This window comes from Eptesicus fuscus, chromosome 11, assembly GCF_027574615.1.
Source record: "Eptesicus fuscus isolate TK198812 chromosome 11, DD_ASM_mEF_20220401, whole genome shotgun sequence".
Classification (NCBI taxonomy): domain Eukaryota; kingdom Metazoa; phylum Chordata; class Mammalia; order Chiroptera; family Vespertilionidae; genus Eptesicus; species Eptesicus fuscus.
The window spans coordinates 42,940,282-42,956,348 of record NC_072483.1 but is presented as its reverse complement, the minus strand read 5'-3'; the positions used below and the strand labels follow the sequence as shown (position 1 = coordinate 42,956,348).

At 37.9% G+C, this 16,067-nt stretch overlaps 1 protein-coding gene across 1 annotated transcript in view; it reads left to right on the top strand.

The window, feature by feature from the left end:
- Positions 1 to 16,067, top strand: part of COBLL1 (cordon-bleu WH2 repeat protein like 1) — a 152,331-nt gene that overhangs the window by 122,313 nt on the left and 13,951 nt on the right. Inside the window, exons 9-13 of the mRNA XM_054723527.1 lie at positions 6,105 to 6,255; positions 7,560 to 7,634; positions 8,922 to 9,041; positions 11,730 to 11,964; positions 14,549 to 14,643. Of these exons, the coding sequence (XP_054579502.1) occupies positions 6,105 to 6,255; positions 7,560 to 7,634; positions 8,922 to 9,041; positions 11,730 to 11,964; positions 14,549 to 14,643 (676 nt within the window). The remainder of the gene's footprint in view (positions 1 to 6,104; positions 6,256 to 7,559; positions 7,635 to 8,921; positions 9,042 to 11,729; positions 11,965 to 14,548; positions 14,644 to 16,067) is intronic.

Genomic DNA, 16,067 nt, shown 5'->3' with positions numbered 1-16,067 from the left:
ACTTAGCTTATTTTATTTACAGATCACTTTCACATACTTTAAGATAGACAAATTATGTGCAATAATATTAGCTAGTATTTACGGATCATGAACTGTATGCTAGGCACTGTGCTAAGTTTTTATGCACTAGTTCATTGAACCTTCGAAGCTACTTTTGAAGTAGGTACTCCTACTTTTTCCACATTTATAGGTGAAGAGGCTGAAGGTTGCAGAGACAATGAATGCCTTGCTCCCTGGTTCAAGCCCTGGCCATGTCTCCAAAGCTCATTTGTTTGGTAATCATTACACTGGGCTGCCTTCCAACTTGCAAACCCTCTGGAAGCCTCGCTCCAGTTAGACAAACACACTCAAACTTACTGGGCCGGTCAATCCTGACTGAGGCAAGAATAGAACTGTTGGAAGACTATGAGGAACACACTCCTGGCGTACAGAGAAACAAATATGGTTTAAAAATGCTGCTCGCTAGGCTTCGGTGGCCTTCCTCGCCTTTTCTCTTTCTTCTTCTAACACTTTATATGAGAACTCATGATGGATTTATTGAAATAACTGTGGTAGTTTAGCAAGCCTGCTTTCTAACAGTAGTTATTCTTGGGGTAGGAGCCTCCCCAATATTGTATGCTAGATAAGAGTATTCTACTCATATCCCTCAGTACACACACATTTTCTTGACTACAGTATACTCAGAAACTTTTAGATCTTCTCACTTAGATTCCCTTTCATTTTCTTCAGGCTTTTACCTAGGAAAGGGATGTCTGTTGTCGATGTAGATATAGAAATCCCTTTCTCAAGGCCCAGGGATCCCTCCAGGGGTAAGGGGGTAAATCTCACAGTTATAAAACATGTGCTCCACCAAAACATTCAGGGCTTTACTCTCCTAAAATGCATTATTTTATCAAATGTCTTCACAAATGCTATTGAAGTTTTTTAGCATTTGTGAAACAGAAATCTGTTCTGTTGTTGTTTTTGACAAATTTAAAATTCTTTATCCATAGAAATATAAATGTCATGCACAAAAAGTTAGCTTATTTTAAAACCTCTAGGGTGATAAATGAAATATATGAGCCTATTTTTATTCTGTCTTTGAGTTGTGGATAGATGTAGATAAATTTGTGTTTGTATATACTATGTATTGGTTAATAATGTGGATTTTTTTCCAATAGATGGAGTTACACATATGTTGATATATATGTGATTTGATATGTATGCTATTTTGTTGTGTTGCTCCTTCTGATTACCACTTGTTCTGATCGATGGCACATGCACTTTCTGAGCAGCACTTCAAAATGTACAAAGAAGTAGAAAATTGGGTCTCTGAATGGTTTGCCTCAAAACAAGAAAAGTTCTATTGGGACAGTATCCACAAATTACCTAAAGATAGGGGAAATGTGTAGCTAGCAATGGACATTACTTTGAATAAAGCACTTTTGATGTTTCTCTTGAAATTATCGTGTTTTCTTTTATTACAAAATCTGCATTATTACAGTTAATAATACGGATTAACTATTAACCAGTTAATAGTGTGGCTTAACTATTAACTGGTTAATAGTGCAGATTAATTATTAACTGATTAATAATGTAGATTAACTGTTAACCGGTTAATAATGCGGATTTTGTATCCAAAGAAAACACGATAATTTCCAGAGAAATATCAAAAGTACTTTATTCAAAGTAATGTCCATCGCTAGCTACACATTTCCCCATCTTTCAGGTAATTTATGGATACCGTCCCAATAGAACTTTTCTTGTTTTGAGGCAGAACATTCAGGGACCCAATTTTCCACTTCTTCATACGTTTTTAAGTGCTGCTCAGAATGTGCGTGTGCCATCGATCAGAACAAGTGGTAATCGGAAGGAGCAAGGTCTGGTGAATACAGTGGGTGGGTTAATACTTACCAAGCGAGATCTTTTAACTTGTCTTTAACTGGTTTTGAAGTGTGTGATGGTGCGTCATCATGAAGCAAAATTACTTTGCCGTGTCTTCTGGAACATTTTGGTCATTTCACGATCAAAGCGTGGTTCAAATTGATTATTTGTTGTCGGTAGCAATCAGTATGAACGGTTTCACCTGGTTTTAGAAGCTCATAATACACCACACCTTCCTGATTCCACCAAACGCAGAGCATTGTCTTCTTTCCAAAGTGATTTGGCCTTGCAGTCGATGTTGATGGTTGACCTGGATCAACCCATGATTTTGTGCATTTGGGATTCTCAAAATAAATCCACTTTTCATCGTCAGTCACAATTCGATGCAAAAAGACTTTCTTTCATGCTGTTGAAGCAACATTTTACTGATGACTTTTCAGTTTTCCATTTGTCTTTTGTTCAGTTGATGTGGCACCCATTTTCCTTCCTTTAAAATCTTTCCCATTGCTTGTAAACGATCGGAAATTGTTTTCTGAGCAACGTTTAATCTTTCTGCAAGTTGTTTTTGAGTTTGACAAGCATCTTCATCCAATAATGCTTGTAACTGTTGGTCTTCAAACTTTTTTGGTTGACCTGGATGTTCTTTGTCTTTCACATCAAAAAATCATCACTTAAAGCATTTAAACCAGCGTTCACAAGTATCTTGAGATGGAACATGTTCACCATAAGCTTCCTGAAGTATACAATAACTTTCAGCAGCACTTTTCTTCAAAATAAAGTAATGCTCTTTTTTTGGCACGAAATTTGCCATTTGTAAGTGTAAAAATATCTATGATGTTAACACCTTCATAAAATTTGACATATGACATTTTGAAGCTTGTTGTCAACACAACAAAATAGCATACATATCAAATCACATCTATATCAACATATGTGTAACTCCATCTATTGAAAAAAAAAATCTGCATTATTAACCGGTACACCCAGTAAATGTATTTTTATTTCTATGCTGTCTGCTTTATTATATTATAACCAAAATGTAAGCATTCTAATTCCCAAACAGATACAATTGTCTGAGAAATTCATGTTGTGACTGCTTTTATCAGGTAATAGAAAAGACCAATAAATGACAGTAATTGGGAATCTGACCTAAAGGGGGAAACCAGTTTTCAGCATAGAACTCATGAAATCAATCAGTCAAAACATGGAAAACAAGTTTTCAGCATAGAGCTGGGAAGCAAATCAAAGTCTGCCATTACTGCATGCATTCAGCAATTATTTATGGCTAACCTACTCTGTTCATACTGATAAGCTTCTGTGATAGGAATGGCACGGTTTAATAGGGTTTTACATTAGTAAATGCATCAAGAAAAAAAATGATATCTACTGCCTTTGATGTTTAGATCACATATTTTAAAAAGTAAAGTGCCACATTGTTTTTGGAGTATTTTTTGTTCTTTTCTCAAATGATTGCTAAATTAGTTACTTTTATAAATAGCAGGTGAAAGTTGTGGAACACAGAGACATATCAGTAAGAAGGTTTTTATTTAAATGTAATATTTTACTTAAGATGATATTTAAATACTGCCCATCCATCATTACATTTTTTTTCTCAACTAGTTTATTGCTGAGGGTCCTTCTCCTAATTATTTTAGAAGTCCAAGTAGTATTTGAGGCTCTACTCCATGCCCACTGGGAATGGAGGTGACCCTCAGATTTAATCAGAGTTAGCTTTAGTGACTCTCAATCAAAATCTGGGTGGGAGGCTTCAAGTCTTTTCTTGTGTTATTATGGAGAGGTCTGAAGAGTTCTGAAGGAGGGACCAGAGTAATGAAGGGAGAGGAGAGTGGGGCTAACAGCTGTTTATCACTTGGTATGGAAGAAGTGTAATGGTTAGACTCCAAGTAAGGTCATCCCAGAGCCACCCTGTTCTACCTCTTTTGTTAAGAGGAGCTAACCTTCCTAAGAGTTGTGTTCCATCAAATGCCTGCTGCTGGACCTAACTCTGCTTCTTCTCCTATGAGATGACCTAACACAGTTGGCAATGATGACAACTAACTCACATTTTTCTCTTTGGGGTCAGGCTTCCTTTTTTTCCTCTGGCAGAAATATTACAACATTACAACAGAAAAATTTGCTACATTTTTCTCGGTGTGAAGCAAGGCATAACGACTAAAAAAAAAAAAAAAAAAATCCTATGAACTAGTTTGCTCCTCTTAGGTATACTTGCATTGTCTCATAAATATCAAAAAGACCCAAACTTTAGGTATTCTCCAAGTCCAAGTATATCAAGTCCTTTTATTTACAAATGAAAAAGGCAGTATTTCATTCATGATGACATTCATTCAACAAATATTTATTGAGAAACTTCTATGAGCCAGACAATGTTCTGGAGATAAAGCAATGAGCAAAATAGGAAGGAAAAAAAAATCTAGGCCCTTATGATCAACCGTAGGGGAAGCAGACAATAAACAAGGTAAATAAGCCAAGTACATGGAATGTTAGGAAACTTAAATGCTACTCATAAAGATCAATCTGGGAAGAGGGACAAGAAGTGAAGGGGCGGTCAATGAAGAACTCATTGAAAAGGTGGCATTTGAGAAATGACCTGAAGAAAATGAGGGAGTAAGACATTACGTTATTAGAAGAGTATTCCAGGCACAGAGAGCAGCAACCACAACCATCCTGAGGCAGGAGCACTCTGGCACATCTGAGGAGCTGTAGGAAGGCTAGTGTGTCTGGCCTGGAGTGCGACTCCATAATAGAAGGAAGTGGTTAGAGGGAGCCAGGGGCCAGGCAGTCAATTGCCTTAGAAGTCATTACAAGGACTTTGGCTATTTTCTGTCAATTGGGAAACTATTAGCAGGTTTTGAACAAAGTGACCTAATCTGGCTTATGTTTTAACAGGATCCTTTGGCTGCTATGTTGAGAAAGTACTGTAAGAAAGCAATGTGGCAGCAGAGTCCAATTAGCAAGTTGTTGATGATAATTTGGACTATGTGTAGCCATGGAGCTGGATGAGGCAATAGGATGTTATGAATGTGAAGTGTGAGAGAGAGGAGATTAGGGTGACTCCAAAGTCACTGGCCTGAACAAATGGAAGAATGACTTGCTCTTTATTGAAACAGAGAAAACTATGAGAGCAGGGTTAGTTTTGACAGAAGAGGGTAGAGGAGGGGTTATCAGAATCTCATTTTCAGACCTGCCAAGTTTGAAATGGTCTTAGATATTAAGTGGAGATGAGATAGAGGCCCAGGATGCAGGCCTAAATTTGGAACTTATCAACATATATATAATACATAAAACTGAGGGAACAGAGAAGATTACCAAGAGAGTGAGCACAGGTACTGAAGAGAATATGCGTGTCCAAGAATTGAGATGAAAAGCAATCAACAAAGAAAACAGAGTTCAGACCTGTGAGAATGAGAAATGTGGTAAACAGGAAGTATGAGAGAAAGGATTCTAAGAGAGTGGTCAACTCTGTTTAATGCTGCTAATAGGTCAAACAAATTAGGAAGTAACCACTGATTTAGTTGTAGTGAAGGTCATTGAGGACTTTGATAGAAACAGTTTTAATGGATCAAAGGTTGGGGTAATCTGACTGGAAAGGTTCAAGCGGGAGGTGAGAAATTGGAGACAAAAACTATGAATAACTCTTTTAAGCAGAAAGAGAAAGCAAGGGGACAAGGCTCTGGCCAGCCTGATGAGGCAGGATTGTCGTAGGGTCTGCTGACAATCACATGAGCATGAGCATTAGCTGTGCATAGAGTTGTGACCTCAAATGATCTTGCATAGGCTAGACATACAAATTTTTGAAATGTTTGTCATTGATACATTCAAGCTAAAAAGAGATATATTAATCAAGCCAGCTCCCTTAATGTACAAATATTCTTATCTTTTTTAGCCCTTATTTTATGTCCAACATTTTCTCCAGATTCTTCTTTGAAAGTTAGTTTTTAACTGTATCACTCAGGACTCCTACACTATGATTCTTTGTTTGCATGTCAGTCTCCCATCCTGGCCTAAGTTTCTTGAGAAGGCCCATATTTTATTTTTCTTTACATATCCATCTCATAGCCCAGCTCCTGACACATGGTGGACACTCCACTTACGTTTTTTGAATGAGTGACTTTTATGTTCCATATTGTCATATGATGTGTTTGGGGTCAAGTCAGTATCTTCCTAAAGTTTGCTATTAATTTCCAAGTGGAAATTGTGCTTGGACATTTTGTTTTCCATAGAGTTCCTGTGGAGCAGACATAGTGAGGACAGGCTCTCTGAAGCTCAGTAGTACATCCATTGGGAACTCATCTTTGAAAAGGACAAAGCGAAAGGCACCTTCCCCACCCTCCCAAATACCCCAGCATCAAAGTGATGAAAGTCACGTGACTGGTAATGTTACTTTTCCCATTAACATTACAATTGTATTGTGTTTTGTTTAATATATTATAGACAGTAGAAATGATATAAGTTATAAATCATGTCTTTTTATTAACAATAATAGTTAAACTTAGGCTTTTAGTTAATTAATTTTAATAATAACACTTAGCCCCTAATTATTCTCACTTAACTACCTTTTAAAAATCCGCAACATGAAAAAATGAAATGAAAGGATTGTGCAGCTCCATTATCCTAATGAGTATGTGATGATTTGTAAATCTGTTCAGAAAGATGCAGCCATTCAGGATTGACTACATGTAGGAATGGAAATCTAAGTAGGTTAGTAAAATGGCTATCTCTTTCGGAATTATATAAAAACTAGTGGCCCAGTGCACAAAATTCGTGCACGGGGAGGGGGTCCCTAAGCCCAGCCTGCACCCTCTCCAATCGGGGACCCCTTGGGGGATGTCCAACTGCCGGTTTAGGCCACAAGGATCGGGCCTAAACCGGCGGTCAGACATCCCTCTCTTAATCTGGGACCACTGGCTTTTAACCGCTCACCTGCCTGCCTGCCTGATCACCCCTAACTGCCTCTGCCTGCCTGCCTGATTGCCCCTACCCTTCTGCCTGCCTGCCTGATTGCCCCTAACCTCTCTGTCTGCCTGCCTTCCTGATCGGCCCTAACTGCCCCCCTCTGCCAGCCTGATCTTGCCCCCAATTGCTCTCCCCTGCCGACCTGATCTTGCCCCCAACTGCCTCTGCCTGCCTGATCACCCCTAACTGCCCTCCCTTGCCAGCCTGATCTCACCCCCAACTGCCCTCCCCTGCCAGCCTGATCTTGCTTCCAACTGCCCTCCCCTGCCAGTCAGATCTCGCCCCCAACTGCCCTCCCCTGCCAGCCTGGTTGCCCCCAACTGCCCTCCCCTGCTGGCCTGATCTTGCCACCAACTGCCCTCCCCTGCCAGCCTGATCACCCCTAATGGCCTCTGCCTCGGGCCCCACCACCATGGCTTTGTCTGGAAAGAAATCAGACATCCGGAAAATAGCCGGTCAACCTGGTCTAATTAGTATGTTACCCTTTTAGTAGTATAGATAGATTATATAGGATAGAGTTGCTTAAATGGGGGGGCGGGGGATCCTTTTTCATCAGGAGGAGATGCTCTTGGCAGACAAAAATACATAATCCCTATATCTGGACTGATAGCCAGCCATATCATTATGGACCTTGGGTTTTTATATATTAGGATAAGCTACTAAGGACTTGTTTCTTTTGTGAGTGTGACTTGTTTCCAATTTGTGCTGCTTCTGTGTTCTAGCCCTGCAGTCAGTACCTGCAGTTCCTACAGACAGTGTTTCAGAAGCAAGCTCTCCTGAGGGGCTGCCCAGCCCAGGTATGTATTTACCTTTACTCCATATCATAGAATTATGGAGAAAGATCTTTTATGACAGTTGAGGAATGAGTTGAGTATAATATTCTGTATATGAAAGGGATACAGATGCTTTGACTCCATTTCCCAGATTTTATATTATGAAATGAAAATATTTTCCCCTGGGGTTAGGGCATGAAATAAGCACACTCAAAATTTTAGTTCTGGTTCCTTGAGTCAGTTCCCTACAAGGTCTCCTGTTTTTTCCTATGTAATGTCAGGTTATCAGCTATTAATCTCCTTTCCAAGAATAATGACCTATCTTGGTGTGTTCAAAAGGAAACTTACATGAAGGTGTAAAGCACCATTCTTTTTGTAATTCAATTGGTCATCTATTTTCAGTTAAAACATAGTTCATTCTTCTCTTTAAAAAAAATTTTTTTTACTCTTTATTGTTGATAAAACACCATTCTTCATGCAACTGGCCTAAGTATGAATTTAACATGCAAAGTGTTCTAATCTAAATTTGTTATTATGAAATATTTTTTATTATATGTTCTCATTTTAGATTCCCAATAAATGAAATTCCAGTAAAAATAAAATAATTCAAGCTGATTCTGTTTCCTAATATTTTTAATAAAAGCTACTTATTAGTAGCTATTGTAAAAATGAGTATGATAAAATTTCTTAATCCTTAGACTTAATTTAAAGTTAGATATAAATGAATACGATGAGCTAATGATGTCTAATCAAAAATAGAATATTATTATGCCAGTAGGATAATTTGAAAGGTGTGAAAATTGCTTAATATAAACTTACCTAATTTTTACAATTCACATTCACAAATACAGGGAGAACTCAGAAGCACCGAAATGCTCCTAAATGTTTTATATTTAGGTGATATTTAGGAATTGGGATTTTGACACATTCTACACAAAAAATTCTCCTCTCCTCTCTAATTAAAAGTATTACCATTCGATACTTTGTAATGATTTTACCTAACTTTTACCCAAAATGATATTAGTGATATCATTTATGTCAAAAAGGAAATTTATTACATTATATCACACAATATAAGTGAAATAGGAAAATTCTGAAGTATTAGAAGAAAAGGTATAATTGCTATTCAAACTTTGCTTGATATCTATTTCTCTTTCTCTTCATTTCTTTTTTCTCTTTTACCTCTTCTTGTTTAATGCATGGATAATTGTGAGCTAACAAATCTGATTCCTTCTGAAATACTTCTTGGTCTCTGCCTGCCTTAACTCTGTTGTCTAAGTGCCATTTCCACAGATTTCCCTTCTTTGGCAGAAGCCTCACTTGGCCCTGGGCTCCCCAGTCACGAACAGTGCACTGTGCCCAAACGGGCAGATGACATCTCTCTCTTGGAGTGCCCTGAAACGCCCGAGGCCGCCGCAGCATCTCTGACATGTAGGTGACCGGGCCTTTCCTGAGATGTAAGATGAATGAAATCAGTGGTTCTGCAGCATTTCAGTTTCTCTTCTATTTGGCTTTCTCCTTCTTTGGTGAACTATTTGAACTTTACTTCTTAACTATAAAAAAATATATGTTTTTCTTTCTTGCAGTTCTCTTTTGTTACCTAGGCATGGCTTATTTTCTATAGTATTCTTTTGATTGGGACTTTTGTTTTTAAAAATGTTGGAATTATTTTGTGACCAGTGGCAAAACTTTATAGTTAGGTAATACTTGAATGTTACAAATTTTTCTCAATTTTTCAGTGACTCAGAAAGAGACCTTATCACCTCAAACTGCTTATTTAAAATTAGTATATAATCATACACTGCTTATAGGAATGTAAAATTGTGTGGACAGTTTGGAAAATAGTTTGGCAAGTTTTTGTTTATTTGTTTTAAATAAAATTTAAGCATTTGTTTTCTATTAGACCCAGTAATTGCACTCCTAGATATTTCCTCAAGAAAAATGAAAACTTATGTGTACACACAAACTTCCTTGTGAATTATTATAGAATTTTTATTCATAATTGCCCAAAACAGGAAACAATCCAGTGTCCCTAAACTGAGGAATGAATAAAAGTAACTGGTCCATATATTGGAATACTAACATCTCTCTGTAAATAGGAATTAATAACTAATTCATGCAACAACATGGCAGAATCTCAAATGTATTATGTTAATAATAGGAAGGAAGCCAGATTAAATGGTTAGATGCTGTATTATTTCATTGACATACAGTCTTGCAAAGGCAAAACTATAGGAATAATGATTACCAGGAATTGGGGTTAGGGAGTGGGGTTGATCACAAGGGACATGGATTGTTTTGTGTGTTTTTTAAATCCTCACCCAAGGATATGTTTTTATTGGATTTTAGAGAGAGAGGAAGGAAGGGATAAAGAAACATTGATGTGAGAGAGAAATATTGATTGGTTGCCTCCCATATGCGCCCCAACCAGGGATTGAACCCACAACCTAGGTATGTTCCCTGACCAGGAATTGAACCCACAACCATCTGATGTATGGGGTGATGCGCCAACCAACTGAGCCACCAGACCAGGGTCAAGGCATGGGGGATTTGGGAGGGTGAATCTAAATCTTGATTGTGCTGGTGGTCATAAAACTATATATCTCTGTCAAAACTGGATATTCCAAAAGTGATGAATTTTACTGAATGTAAATTTTACCTCAATTTTTTAAAAATGAAAAAGAAAACAACTCTGCCTGGCAGCAACTACAATAATAATGTCTGGCCTAGTCAGCACTTTTTTTATGAGTGAATTTTAAAACAGCAACTCACCAGGCTAGATTTAATGTAATATAATTCTACTAGAGGCCCGATGCATGAAATTCATGGAAGAGTAGGCCTTCCTTCCCCCCGGCACCCAGGACCCAGGCTTCCCTCTCAGCCCCAGCTTTGTCCAGAAGGTCGTCAAGAAGGATGTCCAGAAGGATGGCCGGTCAAATTAGCATATTATGCTTTTATTATTGTAGGTTTTATCAAAAAGAGGTATTTGTCAGACAACTTTGCCATTTTGATCATCTCCAGAAAAAACATACTAGGATCCTAAAAATATTAGTGAAATTTTAAGCTTTAATAACTTATAAGTAAAATGCTACAATCTTAGGAAAACATCTTCTGAAAGTTAATACTTACATTTCATTTAATGTACTATATTTTGTGAGTTTTAAATAATTTTAAATATTTTCTTTTTCAATTTTGTTATCTAATTGAGAAGGACTGGAAAACTTAGAAAAACTATTCAAACTATATAAAGCTAAGTAAGTGTAAAAGAAATTTCAATAATCATACTTTTAGGTTATGTTTTTATAATATTTTAACATTTATACTTTGGATCTTGTTAAATCTTAAATCTCCACTAAGAATTTGAGCACTTTTGCCGAAACCGGTTTGGCTCAGTGGATAGAGCATCGGCCTGCGGACTCAAGGGTCCCAGGTTCGATTCCGGTCAAGGGCATGTACCTTGGTTGCAGGCACATCCCCAGTAGGGGGTGTGCAGGAGGCAGCTGATCGATGTTTCTCTCTCATTGATGTTTCTAACTCTCTATCCCTCTCTCTTCCTCTCTGTAAAAAATCAATAAAATATATTTAAAAAAAAAAAAAAGAATTTGAGCACTTTTGTTTCAACGTCAATATTCTTCCTTTATAATTTTTGGAGCTGAAATATGATAGTTTTGATGTAACATTTGTGAAAATTATTCATCTTTCACAGACCCTAACCCAACTTTTTTTATTGTAGTCCTAAAATATAGCCATCATATAAGTGTATTAATCCAGGCAAAAACAAACTTGATTTACTATTTTTCAAAGCTTGAGGAAATTTATGATAGCTAATCAACCAACTGTGAAAGCTATTTTGGATTAGAATTTTTAAAAGGAATCACAGACTTTTCTATGACATTTAATAAAAGGAATTTTAAATAAGTATTTAGAATTATATGTCTGAGATAATCTGGTTATATGTTAACATAATTATTCATCATTAGAAAAGTATTCTGCTGTTAGTTTTGAACCAGAATTTAAGAGTCTAGCTAATTTTTGTTTTAAAAATTACTTCTTTGCCAGGATTGTATAGCATGAATGAGGCAAATTAATATTTAGGATTATATCTTCATTTCTTTGTAGCTGGAGTAAGCTCTGATTACAGTCTTGAAGAAATAGAAGAAAAGGAAGAACTGAGTGAAGCGCCTAAAGATGAGGCTGAAAATATTTCTGGGAAGTCACAAGATATTCCTTTTGGATCTAGTGATATAATAAATACGCTGAAAAGTAATCCTGACTCAGCCCTTGGCGGTGATACTGGAGAGTCCTCACAAAACTCCAAAGAAGAAAAACAAGAAACTAGAAACACAGATGGACAGTAAGTAGTCTACATGCCAGAATGGTGGTGGTGGTTTGTTTAATTAATACTAGTCTTCTGGAATATAGATCTGATATTTTAAATGCAAAGTATCTGCTTACATGTAATTGTTTGTAAATTAAATCAAATTTAGCAGTTCTAGTATCTTTGTGTCAAATAAACCATAACATGTAGTTAATTTATATGACTTAAATATAAAAGTTTTATTTATTTGTATTGTATGTATTTTACCTATTATCTATTTAACCTAAATGAAACATTTAATTTTCAGTTTCATCAAAAGCTCCTTAAGGATTTTTACTGATTGATATATAAAACAATTCCACATATTAGAGTATGATAATCAATTACCAATATTATTATTATTTTTTTAAATATATTTTATTGATTTTTTACAGAGAGGAAGAGAGAGGGATAGAGAGTTAGAAACATCGATGAGAGAGAAACATCGATCAGCTGCCTCTTGCACACCCCCTACCGGGTACGTGCCCGCAACCAAGGCACATGCCCTTGACCAGAATCGAACCTGGGACCCCTGAGTCCGCAGGCCGATGCTCTGTCCACTAAGCCAAACCGGTTTCGGCACCAATATTATTTTTATAGTCAACTTTTTGATACAAAAAATGCACTTGCCACTTGATCCTAGGAATTGAAAACTATAGTACAGTTCACTTGCATTATGTTAAAAATGACATACCATGAATAAAGATGAAGTTTATTAGACAAAATAAACCATCTTCATCAAAGTTTTGCTATAATTTTCATGGGATTGCCTCCAAATAAAACTCTTCTATCACCAATAAAATCCAGTGAGGTTGGTCCACATTCTGACTTGCCAAAAGTGAACCATGCCATATTATGCTCAGTGAAAAGTCAGTCAGAGAAAGACAAATGCCATATGATTTCACTTATATGTACAATCTGAAGAACAAAATAAATAAGCAAAACAGAAATAGCCTCATAGATACAGAAGACAGACTGACAGTTGTCAGAGGGGTGGGGGTTGGGGGACTGGATGAAAAAAGATGAAAGGATTGAGAAGTACAGATTGGAAGTTACAAAATAGTTTGTAGGGATGTAAAGTACAGCATAGGGAACATCCTATATAATAAAAGGGTAATCTGCAAACTGAACCTAACGGCAGAACTACTGGGAACGACTGGTCGCTATGACGCGCACTGGCCACCAGGGGGCAGACGCTCAATGAAGGAGCTGCCCCCTGGTGGTCAGTGCACTTCCACAGGGGGAACGCCACTCAGCCAGAAGCCAGCTCATAGATGACCAGCACAGCGGCATTGGCAGGCCTCTCCCGCCTCCGTGGCAGCACTAAGGATGTCTGACTAATTGCTTAGGCCCTCTCCCCATGTCGGACATCCCCTGAGGTCTCCTGGGCTGCCAGAGGGATGTCTGACTGCCAACTTAGGCCCGATCCCCCGGGGAGCGGGCTTAAGCCAGCAGGTGGACATCCCCTAAGGGGTTCTGGACTGCGAGAGGGTGCAGGCCGGGCTGAGGGACCCACCTGAGTACATGAATTTTCATGCACCAGGCCTCTAGTCCTATATAATAAAAGCTAATATGCAAATTGACCAAAATGCAGAACCACCGGTTGCTATGATGCACACTGACCACCAGGGGGCAGATGCTCAAGGCAGGAGCTGCCCCCTGAGCGCTGCTCAGCCATTAGCCGGGCTCAAGGCTGGCGAGCACAGTGGTGGTGGGCAGTGGCGGGAGCCTTTCCCGCCTCCGAGGCAGCACTAAGGAGCCGCAAGCCTGGCTTCTGGCTGAGCAGTGTTCCCCCTGTGGGGGCTCACAGCTGGTGAGCGCAGCAGCAGTGGCGGGAGCCTCTTCCTCCTCCGCAGTAGCACTAAGGACCCCTCAGGGGATGTCCATCTGCCAGCTTATGCCCGATCCCCGTGGGGAGTGGGCCTAAGCCGGCAGGTGGACATCCCCCAAGGGGTCCTGGACTGCGAGAGGGTGCAGGCTGAGGGACCCTTCCCCCCGCTTCCCCCCCCTTCCCCCCCTTCCCCCAGTGCACGAATGTCGTGCACCAGGCCTATAGTAGTCAATAATATTGCAGTAACTACATATGGTGCAGGTAGGAACTGGAAATATTGAGGGGAAACACTTTGTAAAGTGTAGGATTGTCTAACCACTATGTTGTACACCTGAAAGTAATAATACAAAATAATATTGAATATAAACTGTAACTGAAAAATAAAATTTGACCATGCCATATGCAAGACTAAAATGTTTCATTTATATCCCTTTTCTTTAAAAGACAAATAGTAATAACAAAAAGACACTGTTTGGGGGAAAGTACATTTTACAAGCTTTTTACATATTTCTTTGTGATAGGACCCCCACATGAAAGCTAATGTTTTATAGCAGCATTTCCCCTCAGTTACATTTTTTTCTTTGCTATTAAATTTTCAGTATTTGGCAGAAAAAGATGATTATTTTAGTCCATCTGTCTTTGGAAATTATTGCCTGTTTTCTCATCGTGTGTGTGCATATGTGTGTGTGTGTGTGTGTGTGTGTGTGTGTGAATAATCTGGATATGTAACATACAATATCATTTTTGCAGAGAACCACACTTGATGGTATATAATCCAAGAAATGAAGAGAGTGTAGTTGACAATGTAAGAAACTTGAAGTCATTGGGCCCAAGTCAAGAGAATGGTGAGTTCTATAAACACTAATAGTTAACACTTTCATAGCACTTATTATGTACCAAGGGCCATTCTTAACTCTCTATATATATTAATTCATTTAATCTTGTATGTTAACTCATTTATGAGCATTATTATCTTTAGTCCCATTTTATAGATGATTGAACCACAAAGATATTACATAACTTACTTGAAGTACCACAATTATTAAGTGGTGGGCCTCAGATTTGAACTCGGGTGATATTACTCCAGAGTCTGCTTTTAACTGCCATGTGTACCCCTTTTGTCCTTGTGGTTAAATGTTAGAGGTTATCTGATCTAGAGCTTAAAGATGTATACTCTATGCATACTTGTGAACTATTTCTCTTTTTTCCTACATGTTGGTTAATTTAAATATATATGTTTCCGATTCATTTTCCTCATGGTCTACACCATCCTGAGATACAATACTGAGAGGATCTAAAAGTATATAATTTCCCCATTTTTTTTTTACTCAATTCAGTTTTTCACAATGTGGTAGTAGCATTTCTATTGAGAAATAATGATTTTAAAGCCGCTTCCTTATTTTTAAAATGATAAATTAAATATGTTTTGCTAAATTTTGGCATCAAGTTAGTGGTAGGGTCACAGGTACACTTCTGTAATAATACTTACTGGCATTTGCACTTGATTTTTTGCAATGACCTTTGTCAACTCTAGGTGCTTTTTCAAATAAATTCTCTTGTCGATATAGTAGTTTTATTCTGTTTTCCTCTTTCCTTTTTCTTTTTTTTACCTACCCTGCATACTTATCTAAATCATCTTTTCATCAGGTTGTAGATATTGATGTCAGTTTTGAGTAGGGGAAGGATAGGATAATACAAAATAACATTCTCCTTCTACTGACTATTCTTGAAAAAAGTGGCCTGTCCATTCATTGGCACTTGGTTAGCATCATAATCAGGTATTTTTGATGATGGACTGGGCAATACATTCAGTTATGATTCTAAGTGTCCAGGCCTGACAATCATTTGGAATAATCATGAAATTTTGATTTGAAATTCAGTAAGACAATGGTAAAGTAGGTATAACCCACCAAAAAAATAAATAAAAAAAAAGAAAAATAGAAAATTTGGATTTCTAAGTCAATAAATTAGAGTTTGTTATAAGGATTTCATTTAAAATATATTTTTATGTGATGTACCTTCTTTTGGAAAGTGTTTCTATTGTGTAACTGGGATATATCTCTATTCAGTGGAAAATGAGAAATAAGAGAAGGAAATACATTTAGGCCAAGGACCATTTCTTATATACTTCTTATATATCACTAGAGGCCTGGTGCACAAAATTTGTGCACTGGAGGCAGAGGGGTCCCTCAGCCCAGCCTGTGCCCTCTTGCAGTCCAGGACCCCTCGGGGGATGTCTGCCTGCCAGCAGTCAGACATCCCTCTCGCA